Consider the following 21133-nt stretch of genomic DNA (forward strand, 5'->3'; position numbering starts at 1 on the left):
TCACTCGTTGTGTAGGATGCCGCCTTCAGCTGCTCTCTATACCCTGTTCTCTTTGCTTGCCCATGCGATCAGCAAAGCAATACTGACCCCGGGGTTACAACCCCACCCATTCTTTCTTTCTTTCTTTCTTTCTACCCTTATCTCTCTTGTAGCCCCAGAGACAGCCGTCTGCCATGCCTGTTCTTGCAGGACTGAACCTTCCGACATTCGACGATCACGGTTTCTAAATTCGTTCAGCACACCTCAGAATAGCAAAAACCAAAAAATTAAAACCAAAGCCAAACAACACAACCAAAAATGAAAAAAAAAACAATGCGCAGCACACCACCTTCCGGCAGGAGCAACACTTCGTGCGAGTGTACATTCGAAAACACCCAAAATGTAAATGCACCTGTAACAACCCCGTTGTCGTAACCTCACGATCAGCAATCACGTCCTCTAACTGACTGACTTCCGCGGATTGCGAAAGCAACCCAATAGATGTCAACCGATGTGCTCGTTCTAATCATTTTCTCCCACGCAACACGCTGCAGCCTCGACTCGGCGACTCCGCCGTGGCGTCTGGACGTCGTTCGAAGCCGTTTTACAATGCGATTTAAACAAAAATAAGAGACACGTAATAACATCATAAAATTGCATCTAATTATTCCGCACCGCATGTCGCTCTGTGCGAGATGGGTCCTGCAAATCGACACCTCTGCGAGGACCTGCTGTCCGGTGGGATTTCTAACTTTTCGGGATCGCTGCGTCAGGGTGGCGTGATGTGGGCAGGCAAAACGGAAGGAAAAGCGAAGGGACCGATGGATGCGACGAGCGACGGAGGAAAGCAAGCAAAAGAAAAAAGAAAAAGAGACACACACACACGAGCAAAGAAAATTTTTGGAACCTCTACTGCATCACGGAAACACGTACGTTTGATCAGACAAACGGTATTTAACGTTAAGCTAACTTCAGCCCTTTCAACGATCGCGATTCGAAAGCTCGCATCTAGCAGCGTTGATTCGTTCGTCCATTTGTCCCATCTTGCGAGCTACTCGATCTTGTTCCCTCTTCCGTTTGCTGCCACCTGCAATATAGCCCTGGCGTACGCTCGAGGAGCATGAGGTTTTTCCGACCCGACAGACGCTCGTGCAGGCGTTCCGGTGCGGAAATCGAACTCGACAACCGACCATTGTTCACAAAAACACCTCGAAACAGCCCTGGCAATGGCCGCCGGCCGTGAGCTGTGCGAGAGCCCGTGGAAGACGAATGCAAAAAACAAAAAACGAATGCGACCAAATCGACTACGTGTTCGCTGGCAAACATCTCCGCGGCACGTGGAGTTTTACGATCAATCCGTCAGAAGGACCACGGAGCGCAAAACAAAAACAAATAAAAAAAAAAGAGAGCGAAACGTTCCATCCGAAGAGCAAGAAGACCACGAGACCACCAGAAGTGGCATTGCGCAAATGCTGATTCAGTTGGGGCGTCGACGAAGGTGGCGTCGTAGGATAATGACCAGTAGAGAAGAAGCGGAGAAAACACAAAGCGCAAAAGGCGAGAAAAGAAAGTTAACTAAACAGAGATCATGGATGAACATCGCCAGAACCGAGAAGAACCCAAAACAAAGCAAAAACAAACGGAATACTTAGAATTAGATGCACAGCAAACATCGCTGCGGAACATCAAAACAAAAATGATAATGATTTGCAGATACTTTATACTGTATTCCCTTCCCCCTAAGTGAAGCCTCACACACACACATACTTTTCGTTTGCTTCTGTACACAACGCCACCGTTAAGTTTCCTTAACCTGTTTTGGGCAAGCGATCCTCCCACACCTGCTGGCGTGGGTTGCGAGGTATTCGTCGGTGCGCCGTTCGATCAGCGCCGCTTTTCCGGTGGCTTTTTGCGCGCCACCCCAGACAAACTTCCTTCGTCGTTCTGAGTATGAGTTTTATCCGTTGTTGATTTTTTTACGTCCTTCACATTTTGTATCCGTGGCAAATAGTTTTCGCTCTGAATGTTTTTTTTAATTCTATTTTTTATAACAAAAGTAATACAAAATGTATTTATTTTTATAATTTAAAAAAAAAGATGAGAGAAGGTAATAATAACGAAATAAGATACTTCTATTCGAAAATGTACACTCCTCTTGCTGTTGTTGATGGTTGTTTGATGGTTCATGCTGACAAAGTGCGATCGACGACGCTTGTGATCCGAAACGAACGATCGAGAGTAACGCGGGCTAGTCAAGTTATCAATCTGGGTGATGTTTTTGTGTGTTGAGTCGGGGTAGAGCTGTGATCCACTGGACCTCGAGAGATCGCAATGCTGCTCATCGATACATCTTTAGCAAAGGTGGCGAAAGATCACTCTCCCTGAAATAGGGATCGATTGAGAAACAACTGAACCGGCAACCCACGAATGCGCGTAAACGAAAGAAATGGGTCATGCAACCACTAGCACCACCTTTGTTCGGGCAGGGATAAGCAATTGATCATAATGTGCTGTCTGACTAAGCAGCAAAAATAGGAAACGGTTTCATCCCGCAGCTAAAGGTGTGAAATATCGCATTCAATGTATTCCATTGTTGTGGATTGCAACTGAATGCATTTAAATCCATTGACAACCCGAAACCAACAAACAACATTAACAGGGCGTCAAATTGGCTTCCGAACGTGTTGGCTGTTAAATGGTAAAATGGGTAAAGTTTTTAGTTAAACGCAGACAAACAGTGGAACCATTTGAGCAGAGACTTTAGTTAGGCTGTGTTAATTTATACGCCATAAAGCTAGGAAAAAGCCTTATTCTTTGAAGTGAATGAAATCCGCTCTACGACCGCTTTAGCCGCTTTTGATGTAAAAGCATGCCATCTTCGTTTATAGTTATGTTTAGTTTTGCTTCTTGATAGTTACGGCAATAAAAAAAAAGTTTCTTTAATTCGTAATTACATACATTTAATAAAAATTTATATTCAAAACGAAGAAAGTAGAGGAAGAACACGATAGAATGGTAAAATAGACTAACAAATAGTTGCAAACTGATGTGATATCCACTCGATCGTGCGATCATAGCATACCGGCGAATGTATAGAATGCACATAAAAATAACTTAGCTCGAAAAATAAATTATAAAATCGAGATAAACATTTCTTTATTCCTACTTCCATTACGGCACAGTGATTAATGCAAACAAATAATTATACGTCATACCATTACATTACAGTTACACTCGCTGTTTGCAGGAATCGATTGAATTTCACTGCTGTTTTGGAACGTTTCTTAGCTATCGTTAGTTTGGCTGTGCCCTATGTCGTTTTAAAAAGCTCCTTTGCTCCTCCTCGCTTAAACTAAAATCGTGACTCTCTGTGATGAAGAACTGTGCTGCAGGTTGTTCGCTAATGCTTCTAAGCCGATGAGTATATGTAGCGCAAATGTAAGCACGTTTTAACTTAATCAGTAGGACAGAACTATGCATTACGTATGTTTTTTTTTCTTTTTGGATACGTCTTACTTTTTGGGGACATATTTCTCGATTGGTACTTTTTGGGCTCCACCCGAGCCAGTTGTAGATTTTGTGCAATGTATTGCGAAAACCACGAGCTCACTTTCATGTTGACTCCAAACTCCCGGCACGTCTCCAGAAACACCCCGTTCAGTTGTGGGAAGATCGCATGATCGAGCGTGGGAAAAAGATGATGCAGATGGTGATCCCCGAATGTGGTCAATACCTTAAACAGTGATTCGCCGATGCCTCGTCGTTCAACAACGGTGGCCATCTGGTACAGACCAAAGTCCATATCGTGACTACCGAAGAACCAAAGAAAATTAGATGATAAGTTTGATAGTGTAATTTTGGGATGCAAGACATTTACTCTGAGCATCTTGGTGGATAACTTACGGAAAGACGTCGCCAGAGTGCAGGGCTTTCGGATGATGGTGACCGGCAGTTAGCCCAATGAAACCGAAGAAAAAGCTGGCCAAAAGCACGATGTACAACCACATCATTAGAATGGTGGTTGTGCTGGTCGGATTGCTTGCGTACATGAAAACCGGCATTAGGAACGGAATCAGATCGTCCAAATGCAGCCGGTTTTTTCCGTGACTAATGCCTTCCGTTAATCGTTTGACGAATTCACCAAGAAACATCGCCCCGTAAATAAACGGCCCGTACAACCAGGAACCGTACCGCTGGAAGCTGTTCTTCAGTTCTGGCCACGGCAGATAGCACAAGTATGGCTCGATCGCCGAAATCTCCATATCCAGCACCGAGTTCGGATAGAGATGGTGTGATATCACGTGCGACACACGCCACTCCCTAGCAAGGGTGGCAGAAGAGTACTATGAGTATGGTGATGTTTCGCTAAATGCGCCTCATTATGGGATCAGCAGACTTACCGATAGCTAAGAAACGCAATGTTGAAGACAAACATCCGCCAGTTGTCGCGCTGGTGCAGGAAGTTGTGTGCGGCAATGATGGTTGCGCTAACACAAATGGCACAAACTAATCCCACGGCGTAGCTTTCCAGTTTTGCTGCCAGGCAGGCCATAAGTACAGTGCTGACCAACAGTGCGTCCAAGATCTGCCGGGAATGGACCTTAGGATTGAGGTTCACGCGGCTTAACCGCTGCCTAACACGCCGTTTCAGCGTGCGGTAGAATCCATTCTCATGAAACGTCAGTTTGACGTTTCTTGGTTGCGTTGCCTGGCGACGGTAGAATTTGGGAAGCATTTGCTCCGCCCGCCTACTGATGTGATGAGTCTCAAAGGCTTCCGTAATGTCGGTGCCCTGGTAGAATCGAGGCGGAAGGTTACATCCAATGGCGGGAAACCTTGACGGTGACCCTAAAGTCGACCTACCTTCGTCAGTCGTATCCACTCGGAACCGCCCGGATGTGTGCGTGAGAAATCCTCGAGATCGTACAGGGAGTCATTTATGCGCCAAAGTCCTTCTGCCCCATCGTCGTACCGTCGTCCCTCCAGCCAGGTATGAGCAGTTCTGTGCGATTCATCGCGAAATGTTGGATACCGACGTGTTATGTCCATCCCATAGGTCGCTCCCGTAACATGCCCCGCTGATGGATGGAGTGACTTTCCTTGCAACCGTTCGGCCATGGTCGTGGGGCCTGGTCAGCTTGGTATATAGGTGTACGAGAGTGAGAGCTGCAGATAAAATGCAGAGCAGACATGTCGCATTATGCCCCTAATGAATCGGTCGGTGCGTCGTTTAATCACCACGTCGCCTCTGAAGGTATGTGATCGTTTATCACGCTGCGGACGCTCACCGTGAACTTGAATTTGACGAATGGCAGGCAAATGCGTTATGGCGCGTTCGAGGCGCCACAGCTTTACTAGTGAGTTGGTTCGTCTATGTAAATACCTGCTTGGAGATCAACAATAAAAGAAAAACGGTTCAATAGTGGGGCTGTTGTAATGCCCTAACGAGTGTGCCGTGATCCGTGCAACCGAACGGCGGCTAAATCGTGGCTCTTGAAGCGAATGGGTTTGTTTAATTAATTCATTCCGCAATCGACGAAGGACTACCTGTTTCCGAACAATTAGATCATCACCTTTTACAACCGTAACGGGTTGTCCACGAGGGCTAAGCGTGTAACGATAGCCGGAATTCTTCCGGAAACCACCATCGATCGTTTGTTACAAACAATCAAGGGTTAGCGATCGAACGAATAGCAGGGTTATAGATTTATGACAAACTTCACTCGCCTATCTAGAGGGGCTAGTGAGGCAGCACCCTGTTGAGGAGTTGTTCAACAATATGAATCAATCAACGAGCTATAAAAATGCTCATTGCCATTGTGGCTTCAAACATATGTGCAATCGGACAAAGCACGTTTTCTACGTCGGCCAATAGTAATAAATCAATTGCAAATGCTTTATCAAAGTTTGGATACCCTGAATTTGGATTTGCTTAAACTCATGAATTCAAAGCATTGTTTTACTTTTCAAAACTAATAACAACTGCAAATCGTTAATGTTAACAGCCTGGCGCCGAATGCGTCATGCATAGTCACTATTTGGCTCCGCTTCTACAGCGCTAATCAGGGCGAATCAAAACCGGAATAGTAAGACACACGTGTCTGCTCATTCCACATTTCTAACATAAGAAACTCAACGTTTCCGCCCAGCATAGTACCATTATGGCAGACATTACAAACGACCACGATCACGAACCTTGCACAGATCACCGAGCACATTATAATAGGCCACATGTCAAGGAATATTTCACATCAGTCGTACAGTCGTAGTCAGTGTTATCCTTGACTCTGACCGGTGATTATTAAAAACAGATTGTCTAAATTAGATTATAATAAATTCAACACTTGTTTCTACTCGCCACCGTATCCGTTTGTAGAGCTTTTCATCATTACATAACAACCCTAAAGATTTGTCGGCTTACTCAGATCGCTTGCACTCTCTAACCTGATTAAACCTCCCACGGCATGGCCTACCGCGTTAATGTCATCCAAGCATAACGGTTTTCATTCGACACCATTTCGCAGAGCATCCATTTCTCTCACTATTGTTTTATTCATGCCAAAGCGCCTTGTGTCCAAACTTGTGTCACTTCGGTTTATCGCAAGCCAAGAGCGATAAAGCACGCGATCGCACAGATTGGCGGTTTGTTAACCAACACTGTACTTTCATTAAGCACCGTCATTGCGAGCGCAGGAAGTAACGGTAACTGCATTTCAACATATACACACTTCACCCATGCTGTTCGACGTGCACGCGTCCTTGGCAAGCTATGGTGGTTGTTTCGGTGATTTTTCGGGGCAAAAATAAGCGGTTAAATATTGTATTTATGCTTTCCGGCGCGGCCCGTCACAGACCACTTGTTTATGATGCTCGATCGGGCGGGAGAGTGGTGTTTAAAAGCTAGTCCACCTTCACCGCTGGCTCACGCAACCGGCATGGGTATAATTTCGTTTTCGACCTCGATTGCTAGGCTAGACGCCAAAGAACACAATCACTGGTGAGCCACACAAGGTGATCACATTTTAGAACCAAGATGGCACTGAACGTCGCCCTTTTTCCGCCCAAAAACACACACACATACACATTGTCGTTAGTCTAACGATTCTACGCGAATTCAAAGGGACAAGCCCGTTGATCTATGGCCATTGATCTGGTGAGACATTTGAATTTCAAATCGATCCTACCATCAACGTTCTCACGTGGAGCACACGTTCTACATTTATGACCACAATATGATATTCTTTTTCAAACTCGAACCGAAACCGGTCCCACTTCCTTATGGGCGCATTTATTTGGAGCCCTTCGCTGAAATTGCTCGGTGCCACCTCCGGCGAGGCCACGTTCTGTTCCTCCCAACCGGTTATCGGCTTACCTTGGACGCATTCATCCATTCCCTAATATCGAGGTTCTTCTGGAGAGCAACACTCGTCCCTTTTTGTAAGCTAGTTTTTCTTTGAATAAAAGTAAAACACAACACAGAAATTTGTGATTCCGTCCTTCATGGTGAAAGGAACTCGTCCCAGTAACCGACAAACTCAAGCTCGATCGAGGAATGCATTTTTCACGCGTATTCGAGCCATTGCAAAATTACGATTTACATTCGCTGCAGATATTCCACCAGCACTCCGACTCAGATATTCACCAGTACACCGGAATAAAACCTCGAAACCACTCGGAATTGCTCGAACTTTATCGACGAACGCCACGTTCACTGCAGAGTTCGCAGACACGTCCAATCAACTGGCGATCACCGGCAACACTGTTGATCGTACTCCGAGCGTGAAGCTGTACGTTGACTGCCATCGAAATGACCCTCTTGCTGACCAAGAGAGTTGACCGTTTTGAACCGGATTTCGTGGTGAATGTTGCGGAAAACTCTTAGAATGTTGGGCACAAAAACAAAGCTTAGAGAACGAACGGAAATCGCAATAGTGCTAATTAATTGTGACGAATTTGATTGGCTGGTTTTGGAGCAAATTGAACGCATCCGCAAAGTGATCTCATTTATTTGGACAAAGCTTTTGTTTACCAAGCCTTTCGTTGCGTGCACTGAAACGAAATGATAAATAGTCAAGATTACCCAATGTATTAGTATCAAAGTATTTCGTTCCTTCGTTACGATCGAGGCCCCTACTCGATCGTGTCATTGCACTCTTTTGCAATGATGGTTTCACTCAACATTCAAATGATTTGTCGATTTTGAGCTGCACTCCGGTGACGCTGAGTGTTACGCAACGTTATGGTTATTGCTTTGGCCGTCGGTTAATAGTACTTTCTTTGTCGAATTTCGAGCACCCCTTGCACACCGGTAGTAGACAAGGAGAGCGAGTTTTAGAGTACCGTTTTTTTGTTATGCACGTTCAATTGATGTTGACACCGTTTGCTGAAGAATTGCATGCGCTTTTTTGTCGGTCTTATAATCCCAAGCACGCTTCCTTTGTTATTATAATGAGCTGGCTGATGAAAATGTATGGAAAATGTATGCAAAAATAAAATTACCATCCCGTGACAAACCACCTGCATGGTGCGAAAACATAACTGTTTTACCGTGCTATTTGCATTTTACAGGGGTCCTTGGTGCATATAAAATCCTCCGTTCAAACCCCACTCAAGGTCACTGACATTGCCACCGCAGGCACATTGAATAATGTCAAGATTCATCATGCTGACGCACGCGTGTGATACACAGAAATTGTATTCTCAAAACTGGTTTGAAGATTTATAGTCAACGTGTTTGCCGGGCCATGTGGATGGACCCAATTTCTTGTCCCACTACGCGATGCATCTCCACGCCAGTAGCTCATTTTTGATGCATTCAACTTTTTTTTTCAAACATCGGCATGGCATCGAACCAAAACAGCGGACGATGGTGAAGATTGCAGATTCCGGCGTTACTGTTTTGTTTATTGTGGCTGTTGTGGTGCTTTCGCAAAATTGCCACGAGCATCCGCATCATTATGATATTTGTTTTGCCAATTCAGTGCGCTTCAGCTGGACCGCATTTTCCGCTACGTCTCTATTTATAAGCGAGCTTTGGCTTTCTTTTCCAAAAAAGAAACTCAACTGCCGACGTCGAAATGATTTTGAGATAATTGTGCGATGAAAACATCTTCAATCAATGGGCCCGTTTCGCACTCTTTCCATACGTTCCCTTTCACCTCATGCGGGCTCCCTTTTACTCGGGCAAAGGTTGTGATAAAAGACAAATATATCACCTATGAATTGCTTGTATGCCTTTTGATTCAGATTTACAATTTTACTTACAATTTTCCAATAACCCTCATGCATCGTGTTCAAAATATCCTTTGATTTCTTAAAATTTAAATTAAAATGTAAAAATATTTTTTTCAAAAACAATTTGATGTTGCCTCAGTATACACACTAATTTCCTGTTATCCAACCAGCATTCAATGTTTTAAATTTTCTCGTCAAACATCCAAACCTTTTCATTTTTACGCTTTATCATTTTCCTTTTCTCCTCATTTTGCATTACTTTTTACTACGAAATAGTTTAATATTTAAAAAAAATAATGTATGCATAATGAAATGAAAAAAAAAATTTGGTACAGGGTTAGAGGCGGTGTGTTAATTGTATGTAATGTGTTTTGATAACGATCGTTGAGGAGAAAAGCGCGTGGGATTTCAAAATACGGATTGAACCAACAAGTTGCATAAAAATGAATTTTGCATTAAGTTGCATGCAAGCTGCTAGCGCGCAATTTATGTGTTCAATGAGTTTGCGTACAACACGCTTTCTTCCTTGCTCTCCGACCGACACTCCTATAAATAGACTATATAACTATTATATATATATATATAGAGTCAGTATATGTGGGTATTTAAAAAAATAACTACCGATTTAGGTTTAGAATTTAGAAGCGAAAATATTCTGTCCTGAATAATTGCATAACTACTAAACATGCGTTCATGCCTCGGTGTGATGTGCTTGATTTAAGTTTGCATAAGATTATTTTTAAGAACAAACAATAAGTACACAGAGCGATCTTAGTTCTTCAAAAACGTGGTCTAATACAGATGGGTTGTAATAATAGCTTATAGTTTTTTTTTGTCATCAAGATTATTGTTTCTCAACATTTAAATTAACAAGATTTTCGATGCATTAGAATCATCACATAAAATTATATTTTAAAGCAAACTTGTACCCTCTGGTATCCCATTTTGTTACATTCAACTAGCGAAGATATGGCTATGAAAGTCCTTGTTAATATCATAACGTTAATTTCATCACTCCTGTAATCGTTTACCATGAAAAGCAGAACTTTCTGTAAGGCAATGTTTTGGTATTTAAAGTTTACTCAGCGATGTTTTTCATGGACAAAATAAATCTTATTTGTACACCTAGATATTGTGTTTCCACCACTCCCTGGGATCTTTGGTCAGTTTGATTAGCTATCTTTCGTTAGTATAAAGCCAACTTTTCCGACGGCTTATACGTCATCGTTTCGACACGCGCCAGCTGTTTATGCTGGCCAATGATGTGCTGCAACCAAGGAATTTCCCGATATACGGTCTCGAATTCACGGCACGTTTCGAAAAACACTGGATACAGCTGCGGAAGAATCCCGTGATCGAGCGTCGGGAACAGATGATGCAAGCAGTGATCACCGAAACTAGTTAGCACCATAAATTGGGATCCTTTCGTATCCGATCGGTCAATCACGGCGGCCATCTGATACACGGCAAAATCAATGTCAGCTCTGAGAGAAATTTAAGCAAAAACGCAAACAGACGGTAAGTTAATGCACACTGTGTAGATTACACCCCACGATCATGACTCACGGTATCTGATCTCCGTCGTGAACGGCCTTCGGATGGTGATGGGCCGCATTCAAACCGATCAGTCCGAAGAGAAAGCTTGCAACAAGTACGATGAACAGCCACATTTTAATCACCTCCCACAGACTGGTGGCTCCCACAACGTACATGAACGTCGGTAGAATAAACGTTACGAGGTCATCCAGGAAGAACGTGTTCTTTCCCGTTTCGTACGTTTCTATCAGCCGCTTGAGGAATTCACCGTAGAACAAAAACGAATATACGATCGGACCGTACACCCAGGAAGCTAAACGTTTCATCGAGCTCTTAATGGCCGGATTTGGTAGCCAGCACAGGAACGGCTCGAAGTATGAAATTTCCAAGTCCAGTATCGAATTGGGGAAGTTGTGATGGGACATCGCATGCGATACGCGCCACTCGCTGGAAGAATCATTCGATAACAGTACATTATCTCTTTTTGCCAGGTCGAACCCGTTTCACGTTCTCTCTCACCGATAACTGGAAAAGGCCAAGTTAAACGCCATCATTCGCCAATTATCCCGCTGATGAAAGAAATTGTGAGCGCTGATCATCGTCCAGCACACGAACAACCCGGATACCGCTCCCAGGGCGTAGCTGTTCAGGCGAATGGCCAAAAAGGCGAGTCCAAAGGCAGCAGCCAGCATCGAGTCGATGATCAACTTCGATCGCTTTGCCGGACCGTGATCGACATCCTTCAGCTTGTCGCGAACACGTCGCTTCAACGTTCGGTAAAACCCATCGTCACGGAAAGTCAACCGGACTGCCCTGGGTTCGGTGGCTTCGCGTACTTTGTACTTAGCCAGCAAGCCCTCGGCTCGTAGCGTGATATGGTGTGTTTCGAAGGCCTCCGTAATGTCCGTGCCTTTTGTTAGCCGCAACCATTCAGGGCCTCCGGGATGGCGCTCTACAAAGTCCGTGAAGTCGTACAGGGTGTCGTGTATGCGCCAGAGTCCTTCGGCCCCATCATCTTGCCGCTTTCCGTCCAACCACCGATACACCGTTTTCAAGGGTTCATCCCTGAACGAGGGATACTTTTTTGCGATCGTCGTTATGTAATTATTCGCCATCGCCCGCTCAGCCGCCCGAAGTAGGCTCTGCAATAAAAGAAAAATGTCCCAAAAAATAAAATAAAATAGCAGCCGTAAAAAGCAGGGCGGACTACATTACGCGAATCCCCCGACAGCCCTGCCACAATCGATAAGCAAGTCCTGTTTTTTTTTGCGAGTAATCTTTAGCGCTAAATCTGGTCTACACTGCTGATCGATTCACAAAACGTAGTAATATTGCTCACTTCTCAGTTTTCTCCTTCCTTTAGTGTGGTTCATAACATGGGCGATTTATGAGGATGCATCTGCACCATTTGCAATGATGCGGGCAATTTCTGCCCAACCTGCGCCCTTTAATTGTGCTCTAACGCATTCGCGCATTACGGCGCGTGCTACTAATGATAGTTGACCGACATTAACCGGTAGCGTTAGCTAGCGCTACGTTAATCTACACATCATTGCATCTAGAAAACAACAAATGCAATTCCCGCCCCATCACGTTGGTGCAACGTGAAGTGTCGTTTCGCCTCAATTGATATGTTTGTAAACGATATTGGCGATCCCGGTTGATAATGCAGGACATCTTCTTGCACCTCTGCTTCTGCTCTAGAACATGCGATGTTGATCACTTTTATGCGTCACTATTACATTCTCCCTTTATGCTACTCCATCATATGCCTCATTTCGTGACCAACAACGAAAGAAAATGCTTAAATTACCTCTTGATCGCACCCGTATGTAGCTTTGTGACCTTTCACACCAATTACGATAACAATTGTACCAAAGCGCTGAGGTATCGTATCGCTCGGGACACTTATCTCGTCTCGAAAAACAGGCTTTGAGGCTCAAAATCCAAACTCATCGTCCGATAAACGAACCAAAGTTTGTCCGCGTAACGAACAAAATACGTTCCGGTTTGGTTCTAGGCGTTACACCGCTGAAAATAGCCCGCGTTCCACATCGATGAAACCCACCGAACACTGCCGGTAAGGGATGAAAATGACGCGATTTGAATACCAATGACGATCGTGTGCGTCACTGTTCGTTCACCATTACACTATAGCTACATCGATAGCAAGCGGCGAGAACTGTATCAAACAGCAAAACATTGTACGAATTAACCAAATCAGCGAAAACTCCCCACACTGCAGTGCTTACGATTGACGGCAGTTCCCTGTACACACAGCGACGTTCCCACTACTCACTTTGTAACACTTGCAACTCTGGTTGCAAAAGGTCTTCCAGTTCTACGCGCGATGCACCACCACGTGTCGGATTGCTCGAGGCGAAGCGAATGAACGCATCCGACGCATCGACGTCTGATTTTGTGCCGGCCATTGGACTGGATGGAGCGATTAACGGACGAAAGGAAAATGGAACTCTAGCCATTCTACTAGCCCTCCGTGCGTACTTACACAACGTTAACGTTAACTGAGTGCCTCACTGTACTGTGCTACCCAGCTCTCCTTGGAGCGGACGAAAAGGTGTTTTACTTGTGATAAGACTGCTCATTCATGCTGAACTTTCTGCGATCGAAGGGTGCTGTGGATTTGCTCAATTTTGCGCTCAAATAGCGCTCACACAGGGAAGCTTTCTTCCGACTTTGAAACGATCTGAATCTAAGTTACTGTATCTGTAGGCTTTATTTTTTATCAAACTCAAATCCTTTCCTTTTGTTCAAAAGGCGGACTAGCATTATCACCACGGAATGACATTTTTAATTGCTTCCACTCTCTATGGGCCCTTGCTGCATGTACCACTACAAACGAAAAACAGCATCGAAACATGGTCCATGTGGGGGTGCATGAATGGTCGTAAAAGCAGGGAGTCAAAACAAACCTTATCACTTGATAACTGCCTGAGTTGCCCTTCAACCACTGACTGAGCATCGTCAACACATGTCGCGACTACCACGCTTCAGCGGATCTTGCATGCGGAGTAGCAAGTATAAACGCTTTCAATTGGGTTGTTTTATTCCCGACCTCTCTTCACCGATGGCGACGGCTAATACCTACCGTAAGTCGTACACGCAGACTTCCACAAATTGGGCGGCATGATTAGATGAATTTCATCGAAAGGTGTCTTATCAGCCGGGAGTGGCTGGTGCAATCCCTCCCGCACCATCCGTTATCGATGTATGGCTCGTTGGGTGTATCAAACCTTCGCCCGGTTACGATAACTCCGCGACGCATGGAATCAGTCACCGTTCAACGATGGATGGCGATGACCACGCTCAGGCAACATGATGAAGAGAAGTATTTGCAGGTAATACGCTACTAGGCGCCACAGGTGGTGGCAATTAAACCGCTATTCAATATTCCGTCTTCCGTCTGCCTGCAGGTTGCCACTCTTCTGGAAAATCTATCTGTCTACCCTGGCCGGGCTGATCCTGTACAACGAATACCTCATTCACATCTACCACAGCTTTCAATGGGCTGAGCTGGAATGTGAAACCGGTAAGAATAGTGCGCCGGTGAATTGATTCATCTGACTGATACTAACAAGTTCACACCGCTTTTTGCAGATAGCTGTGTGAAGATTCTCCTTGTTGCTGATCCGCAAATTTTGGGCAACACCTTCGACACCAAGCTGTATTGGCCACTGGCAAACTATGACTCCGATCGGTACGCGCAGTGCAGTTTTTTTTTATTTGCCATGTTTGAAGTTTTTTTCAAGATGAGTGTATGTGCGTGTCTGTATTATCAAGATTAGACCGCTTTTCAGTGCCACAATAGTTTACAGCTGAAATGTGCAAACAATAACCAACGATCTGATCTCAGTTCATACAGAACATCGTGCTAATAATATTGCAAGAATTGACAAAGAATTGTGAATAATTGATGCCTGGCTAAATGTTGCACATTCCTATCATTATATCATGTAACACTTTGCTCTCGTATCATGTGCGAGAGAAATGTATTGGCAAATCTCGCACATGATACCGAATGAATGCTAATCTTATCAGCTGCTGGATGACGATGTGTAAAATTAGTTTCATTACCTGTGGCAGCTTTGGGAGGGTAGTTTGTCCTCATCGATGAGTAACCAATTTGTGTTGAGTTTGATAGCTCCAGATGTTAAGAGTTTGATAGCTCCATAAAAGAAAAACAAATCAAGCTCATGATCACCTTCAAACTCTCCGATTTCACTGTATGCTTGTGCTTGTAATTAGTCCTCGTTTTGTTGCTCATTGTGCAGGCATTTGAAGCGCACCTATCGAAGGGTGGCACAACACACCTCACCCGATGTGATCTGCTTTTTGGGTGATCTGATGGATGAAGGAAGCGTAGCTAGTGACGATCAGTTTGCAGCATATTTTAGCCGATTTGTGAGCATTTTCTCGCAACCGACGGCCAGTACCATAATGGTGTGCACTCAATTACCCTCAGTTATGGAAACGCCGTCTCATGTGTGACGTTTTTTTCTTTCAGTTGTACATTCCAGGCGACAATGATATTGGCGGAGAAGGCCAGGAGATGGTTAAATCGGACAAAGTCTTAAGGTTTAAGCAGTATTTTAACGAGCAAGACGAACTTACAGTCCAGTCCATGCTGCGATTCGTTAATGTTAATCGTATCAGCTTCACGGTTCCACAAAACACCGTAGAAAGTATGCAAGAAAGTCAAGTACTTCCCTACACCGTGCTGCTGAGCCACATGCCAATCCTTCGACATACGGATCAATTCACATATCAAGTGAGAGTGAACGATTATTTTGCTGTCGAATCCGGGAAACCCATTTTAACCATTTGATCTGCAACATCCCCACAGATCATCGACGAATTCCAGCCGAATGTGATTTTTTCTGCTCATGAACACAAATCCTTGCACGTTAAAACGCACCGAAATAGGCTGTCGCAAGGCGTCACGTTCGTTCCACTCAATACCGAGCGGGGGAGTCGTCATGAAGTGCTGGAGTTTAACCTCGATTATCTGAGAGATACGCGCGAACTGCTGGAGTTCGTTGTGCCCACCTGTTCATACCGGATGGGAGAAATGAAGATTGGATACGGCTATGCAATGATCGATGGCGACAAGCTGAAATATACCGTCCTCTGGACGTCGCAGCGGTTCTACCAGCTTGCAGTGTATTCGATGATGCTCATACCATTAAAGCTCGTTTGTGGCCAGATTTGGTGCAACGTATTGAAACGATACTGGTGCTGCTGTCGAAAGCGTCAACATCGCAATTACTTACCTCTACCACTGGCATAAACGTCCACGGCAACGTATTCCACGAGGCACATGTACTATTTCAAACTTAATTCAGTATTTATTTCTGCATCAAACGTTTCTATGCTGATAGGACACGCCATTACAAGAATCCGTTTTAAATAAGAGAAAAATAAAAGAGGAAACAAATTCGAACTTATCACACTTGTGGCCTGCAATCACAAAAATCCGTACAAATAAAATCACGTTTGTTTCTCGGAACATGTCTCCTGCAGTTTAATGGTAAGTTCACCAATAGCACGTTGAATATCATCTGTTATTTCTAGGCGCTTGGACAGAGCGGATATGGCTTTTTCGTACTTTTTCACGCCAGTCCAACTGAAAGGGGAAGACAAAAATGATGAGTTACTACCGTCCATTACGCTCCACAAATACAAACAGCTACGGGAAGATGTCCTCACACTAGTGCTGCCGCTTCAAAATTCCCAACGCCATCCAAATAGGACGCCCATTGGGAGGCAACTTTTTCCAGAACCGGATCATCTGGCATTTTCTGCAACCGACAAATGACCCATGCCTCGCGGAAATATTTTGCCTCGCAAAGTTCTTCAATGGTCGCGTCCACCTGTGGAGGGGATGATATTGTGGAGTGACAGAAAAAGAGGTAAAATAACTGCCCGGATGAGCGCAACGTTTCATAACATGGTTTTGTTTACCTTATGGCTGGCTAGCAAATATGGTACAGCAGCCAATGATTGTCCATTCTCAATTAACTGATAGGCATACGCTTGGCAACATTGACGCCAGAACCTGTGTTAAATTGTAAAAGAGACATACATAATACACCGACAGTTTCTAAAAAACAGCCAGAGCCACACTTAATGCCAAGCGAGCTACTTACGTATGAGACACATACGGCGCTAACGCCAACATTTGTGGAGTTAACTTTCTCTTGCTGACATTCCGCAAAAGGGTTTCCTTTAATTTGTGTAACAATTGAGGTAATACTATTAATCCAATCGACGACGTATCAGTAAAAATCTGGAGATTAGCTGAAAGAGACATATACGCCATTTAATCGTATGCTGTACATTTTATGCTGTTGTTAATGTACCTTCTTCTTCTATGAGTTGTTTTAATTTTTCTTCAGTCGAGAACAATTTTTCGTTGTAGAACAGTTTTTCGTCATCCTCTTGGAATCCACGATTGGAGGGTTCTGCACTAGGTGCTAATTTTAGCAGCTGGCCTGATTCAACTGCGTTTGATTTGGGATCAGCGTTTGATTTACCATCCAATGACTCATCATCACTAGCATGTTCCGCACCCTCAAGTTCAATCGGCTCAGGCTCTGGTTCAACCGTGTGCAGCAGCTTAACAATGCATTGCAATACATCTTTTATTTTGTTCGTTTCTCGATGCGTCAGCGGGAATGTTGTCGAAAGACTTGCGAACGAGTGTGGACCGTTAGTTTCATTCAACGATACTTTCTTCACTTTTTCAGCCAAATGATAGATGGCTTCTGGGCTACATTCAACGTTTACATTGTCTGGAGTTTCCAAGATTGTGTTTCTGTTTGACGACGCTGAAGGACAGAGCTGCTTTTTCTTATTGACATCGTGAGCTTTTGATCGCTTTTCTTCTTCTACTGCAAATTTTATTTTTGTGTTTGGTTCTATAACAATATATACAATATATAATTTGGTTCAGAAAACAATATATAGACACAGTTGGCTCTGTCATCGGGTACTTGTTTAACAATTTACCTTTGGGCGGTTCCACGTGATCCTTAGTGTAATCGAAACTACACAACGAGCTTCCTTTACCTACGAACAATATTATGTTGTCATCCAATGGTGAAAATATTGCGCTGAACGTAAAAATTCGTGATTGATAAATCTTTAAGCATGTGCCCAATAACGCATCCCATACACGAACGGATCCATCAAAGCTGCAGCTCACTAAGCGCATAGATTCTCCGCGATTCCACCTAAAATCGCATATACCGTCCGTGTGGCCTTCGAGCACGATAATTTCTCTCTCTATTATGTCTAGAACAGCGAGAAATACATCGTAAATAAACAAACTTTTCGCCACAACAGGTAATTGCAACAGTGATCGAGTAATTACTTACCATCAAACCCATCAGAAAAATTGATAACACGAATACTATTTTCATTCGATCCGACCGCCAAATAGCTCTGCTTGTACTCCAGCGCGCTAATATAACGTTTGGCTATTTTCCCCTTGTAAATCTGACTAAGGTTGTGATCCAAATCGTTGATGAAAACAGTACCATCTTGCGTTCCGATGAAACATAAATTGTTGGCCACAGATATATTTGATACATGACCAAACTGCAAACATTTAATAGGTTCTACAAAATAATTGAAAAAAGGTTTTCATTAGAGCACATACCACGCTAATCAATGTAACATTTACCGTATTTCTGCACACCCGAGAAATGATAGTACACAAGAACGGTCTTTCCTGAAGCAAATAGCACAAGCCTTCGCTGTTGCTTCTCGTCGGTTAAATAACACCACTTCAAAGCATAAACTTCTTTGTTCGTAAAGGATTTCAATAGTATTGGGACATTGGTCGGACTTCTTGTATTTACTACACCGATTCTTCCTTCTTTTGTAGCAAAAGCCAACTTTTCTTCTTCTTCCGGATGCCAGTCCAACACCATAACTTCGCAACCAATTTTGTACGTTATGGATTTAAAGGAAATGTTATCGTGATGTAAATTAGCCAAATTTATTGTTTCGATCCTTGGAGCCGAGCATGCTAAGGCAATACTGTTAAAAAACAAAAATCATTCGTTATAACACCACCCACCTATTACGTACCCAACCTTTTTACTTACACCATAGATTCGAGCGGATTTTCAAGGATATATCGATTTGAGGGAATTATACAGCCATAATTCACAACCTCGTTAGGTATTCCGCTTTCCGTCACCTCCAAACATATCAATTTTCGATTTAACGAAGAGCACCACAAATATCGCCCGTTGCTGTCCGTTTTCCTAACGCCCTTGGCACGAATAACATGAAAAATTTTCTCAACAGGATACGGAACCAATCCCATTTCTGCAGTTAAATGGAGCCCGCTGTCGTTATGCGTTATCTCCACTTTCCAATCAATCACATGGCCGGCAGAGGTGTTTGCGACGACACGGGATTCGTCGAGCCATACTGCGTTCGTAAATATGGTATTACAGAGTCGAGCACTTGCATCCGAAGGTACATAGACTTTGTCAATCGGCAAACCAGTTTCGTAGTCCCAAAACCAAATAGCTTTTTCGCGGCTGCCAGTAACCAGTATAAGCTTACGTTCTTGCTCTACGAACGCTTCAGTTAAACTCTCGTCCACGGTATCCGGATCGTGTTCATCTTCATTATTAACAACAATGTAGTCGCGCAGTTTTTCGCAATCATCCAGATCATTTTCGTCATCCGTATTAAATGCTTCCTGATTTATACCGGACTGCTCGAGGTTTTCTGCATCTTCGTCGCTTTCATCATCGTCTCTACGATTCGCAGCTTTTAGAATGTCCTCTTTAAGATTCTCACACGCTTCCAAAAAGTTGAATCCCTCTACCGTTTTTGTCTTCTCGCGAATCCTATCATGCGAATCGTCTTTGCTTTTATGATCGATAATGGTACCGAATTCTTCCTGACTCTCATTGAAGTCGTATATGTTGAGAAAATCCGACGAGTCCGCCTCCGGAGCGCAGGCCTTTTTGCGCGCTTTTTTAACAGGCCGTTTCACGTCCTCTTTCTTGCCACTTCCGGTGGCGGCCACATTGGTATTGGCATTGCCTTTTCCTTTACTTCTCCATCCCGTTCTCTTTAGTACGGGTACACTCATGCAGTCGATTGACACTATTTCTCGGTCATGGCCACGCATCGAGTGCAAAATGGTCATTTTTTTTATCGAAAACATTATAAGTAGACCATCATTGAGCCCGGCGATGAAAACATCGTTATCAACGGGGGATGGTTGCAAAGCAACGACAGATTTTTTGCGGAAAAATTCCGGTGACACTTTATAGGTGTCTGTTAGCAAACAGTAAACGATAAGATCGGAATCATTACAAGATATTAGTTTTCCGTGCTTTGAAAAGCACATCGCCGCCGATACTTCTACATTGGGCCCTTTTTTTGATTGTTTAGCATTATTTGTCGTATGCCCACGATGACCATTGATCGGTTGCTCCAAATCAAGATCCCATACGTACACCTGTTTATTGTGTAGAGTAGCAAACAGGCGTTTTTCGCTCCAATCCGGCGCACAGGCAAAAGCTTTGATGCTGAGAAAGCAAACATTATGGATGGGTGTAGTATACTGGGCACGATAAAAGCGGTTTTATGAAACCTACCCGTCTGGAGTATTTATGATGCGAGTATTCGGTAAACAGTTCGGCACAACCGGTGGAATATACACAATACAATGTAAAGAGAAGTACAATAACCCATTGTCCGGGGTAGCAACAATACTGTTCTGAGTGAACCACGAATGAGGGATGGGAGCTGTAAACGCATTCATTTCTGGCATCATTTTGCGGTACTGGTAATTCTAAATCACAAATTCAATCTTTCCTAACGCTTCGTACGATACGTTCTGAGCGGTAAATCACAACTCGTGTTTGACATTTACGCACAACTGTCAGCACAGCAGTGGACATCATCGTGAAGACCGGCAGCGTGAAGGCAGCCGAACAAATCTGCATAAGTACAGATACGCTTGAGCCACATGTTTGTTTTGCTCGTGGAAGCTATTGGTGCAAGCCCGGTAGCCTGTTTGTACACATTTAGTTAAACATTAACGACCGTTTCTCGACGTTTTTTAAGTAAAACACAGGTGTACCAACGAAATTTTTTGTGCCATATGGCACACAATGTTGCATGCAAGTAACGAAAACTGACAATAACATAAGCTGCACTAATTTTCGATTCACGAGCTTAAATGAATCTAGCTCGCGATTTCAGTGCATACATGTCATTACACTAGCGTAATTAAATCTCAGGCTGATCACTAGTGCTGATTTCTGAAATCATATCGCCAGGAGGAGAGAACACAGCGTGTATCCTGCATCTTTGCGCGTATCCTTTT

At 43.8% G+C, this 21133-nt stretch overlaps 5 protein-coding genes across 8 annotated transcripts in view; 2 read left to right on the top strand and 3 right to left on the bottom strand.

The window, feature by feature from the left end:
- The window catches only part of LOC128727651 (myosin heavy chain, muscle), a 25676-nt gene extending 23550 nt beyond the window's left edge, over positions 1–2126 (top strand). For all 4 annotated transcript variants that reach the window (XR_008410847.1, XM_053821581.1, XM_053821582.1 and 1 more), the window contains one exon: positions 153–2126. Coding sequence is in view for 3 of the 4 variants with exons in the window: in XM_053821581.1 (XP_053677556.1) it covers positions 153–227 (75 nt within the window). In the remaining variant the exon portion in view is untranslated. The remainder of the gene's footprint in view (positions 1–152) is intronic.
- Positions 2127–3326: 1200 nt separating this feature from the next.
- Positions 3327–5097, bottom strand: LOC128724150 (cytochrome b5-related protein-like). The gene is made up of 5 exons (XM_053817915.1): positions 4843–5097; positions 4380–4771; positions 3883–4299; positions 3496–3788; positions 3327–3388 (listed from the first exon to the last, which is right to left on the bottom strand). The coding sequence occupies exons 1-5, from the start codon at positions 5095–5097 to the stop codon at positions 3327–3329; spliced, it is 1419 nt and encodes a 472-aa protein (XP_053673890.1).
- Positions 5098–10148: 5051 nt separating this feature from the next.
- Positions 10149–11864, bottom strand: LOC128723129 (cytochrome b5-related protein-like). Its single transcript, XM_053816840.1, has 3 exons — positions 11269–11864; positions 10780–11196; positions 10149–10697 (listed from the first exon to the last, which is right to left on the bottom strand). Exons 1-3 carry the CDS (start codon positions 11862–11864, stop codon positions 10400–10402), a joined length of 1311 nt encoding a protein of 436 aa, XP_053672815.1. The 3' UTR covers positions 10149–10399.
- A 1973-nt stretch (positions 11865–13837) lies between these two features.
- Positions 13838–16057, top strand: LOC128724151 (uncharacterized). The gene is given in 8 exon segments (XM_053817916.1): positions 13838–13859; positions 13905–14028; positions 14030–14113; positions 14172–14299; positions 14368–14467; positions 15042–15210; positions 15275–15538; positions 15614–16057. Coding segments are annotated over 8 exon segments (1335 nt in total).
- A 200-nt stretch (positions 16058–16257) lies between these two features.
- LOC128724152 (protein rigor mortis) lies at positions 16258–20566 on the bottom strand. The gene is made up of 10 exons (XM_053817917.1): positions 20400–20566; positions 18882–20330; positions 18455–18813; positions 18147–18389; positions 17779–18063; positions 17130–17687; positions 16917–17067; positions 16732–16825; positions 16477–16640; positions 16258–16393 (listed from the first exon to the last, which is right to left on the bottom strand). Exons 1-10 carry the CDS (start codon positions 20564–20566, stop codon positions 16258–16260), a joined length of 3606 nt encoding a protein of 1201 aa, XP_053673892.1.
- Between the last annotated feature and the right edge of the window lie 567 nt (positions 20567–21133).

This window comes from Anopheles nili, chromosome 3 (assembly GCF_943737925.1).
Source record: "Anopheles nili chromosome 3, idAnoNiliSN_F5_01, whole genome shotgun sequence".
Lineage (NCBI taxonomy): Eukaryota > Metazoa > Arthropoda > Insecta > Diptera > Culicidae > Anopheles > Anopheles nili.

Excerpts from the sequence above, each read along its gene's own strand:
- LOC128724150 (XM_053817915.1), bottom strand. The coding sequence starts at position 5,097 with ATGGCCGAACGGTTGCAAGGAAAGTCACTCCATCCATCAGCGGGGCAT. Across the intron at positions 3,789-3,882 it reads CACTCTGGCGACGTCTTTCC|TCACGATATGGACTTTGGTC; the intron begins GTAAGTTATCCA and ends GTTCTTCGGTAG. Across the intron at positions 3,389-3,495 it reads GAGAAATATGTCCCCAAAAA|AAGCATTAGCGAACAACCTG; the intron begins GTAAGACGTATC and ends TCATCGGCTTAG.
- LOC128723129 (XM_053816840.1), bottom strand. The coding sequence starts at position 11,864 with ATGGCGAATAATTACATAACGACGATCGCAAAAAAGTATCCCTCGTTC. Across the intron at positions 11,197-11,268 it reads TTGGCCTTTTCCAGTTATCG|CGAGTGGCGCGTATCGCATG; the intron begins GTGAGAGAGAAC and ends TGATTCTTCCAG. Across the intron at positions 10,698-10,779 it reads CACGACGGAGATCAGATACC|AGCTGACATTGATTTTGCCG; the intron begins GTGAGTCATGAT and ends AATTTCTCTCAG.
- LOC128724152 (XM_053817917.1), bottom strand. The coding sequence starts at position 20,566 with ATGAATGCGTTTACAGCTCCCATCCCTCATTCGTGGTTCACTCAGAAC. Across the intron at positions 20,331-20,399 it reads ATCATAAATACTCCAGACGG|CATCAAAGCTTTTGCCTGTG; the intron begins GTAGGTTTCATA and ends TTGCTTTCTCAG. Across the intron at positions 18,064-18,146 it reads TTTTTCTGATGGGTTTGATG|ACATAATAGAGAGAGAAATT; the intron begins GTAAGTAATTAC and ends TCGCTGTTCTAG.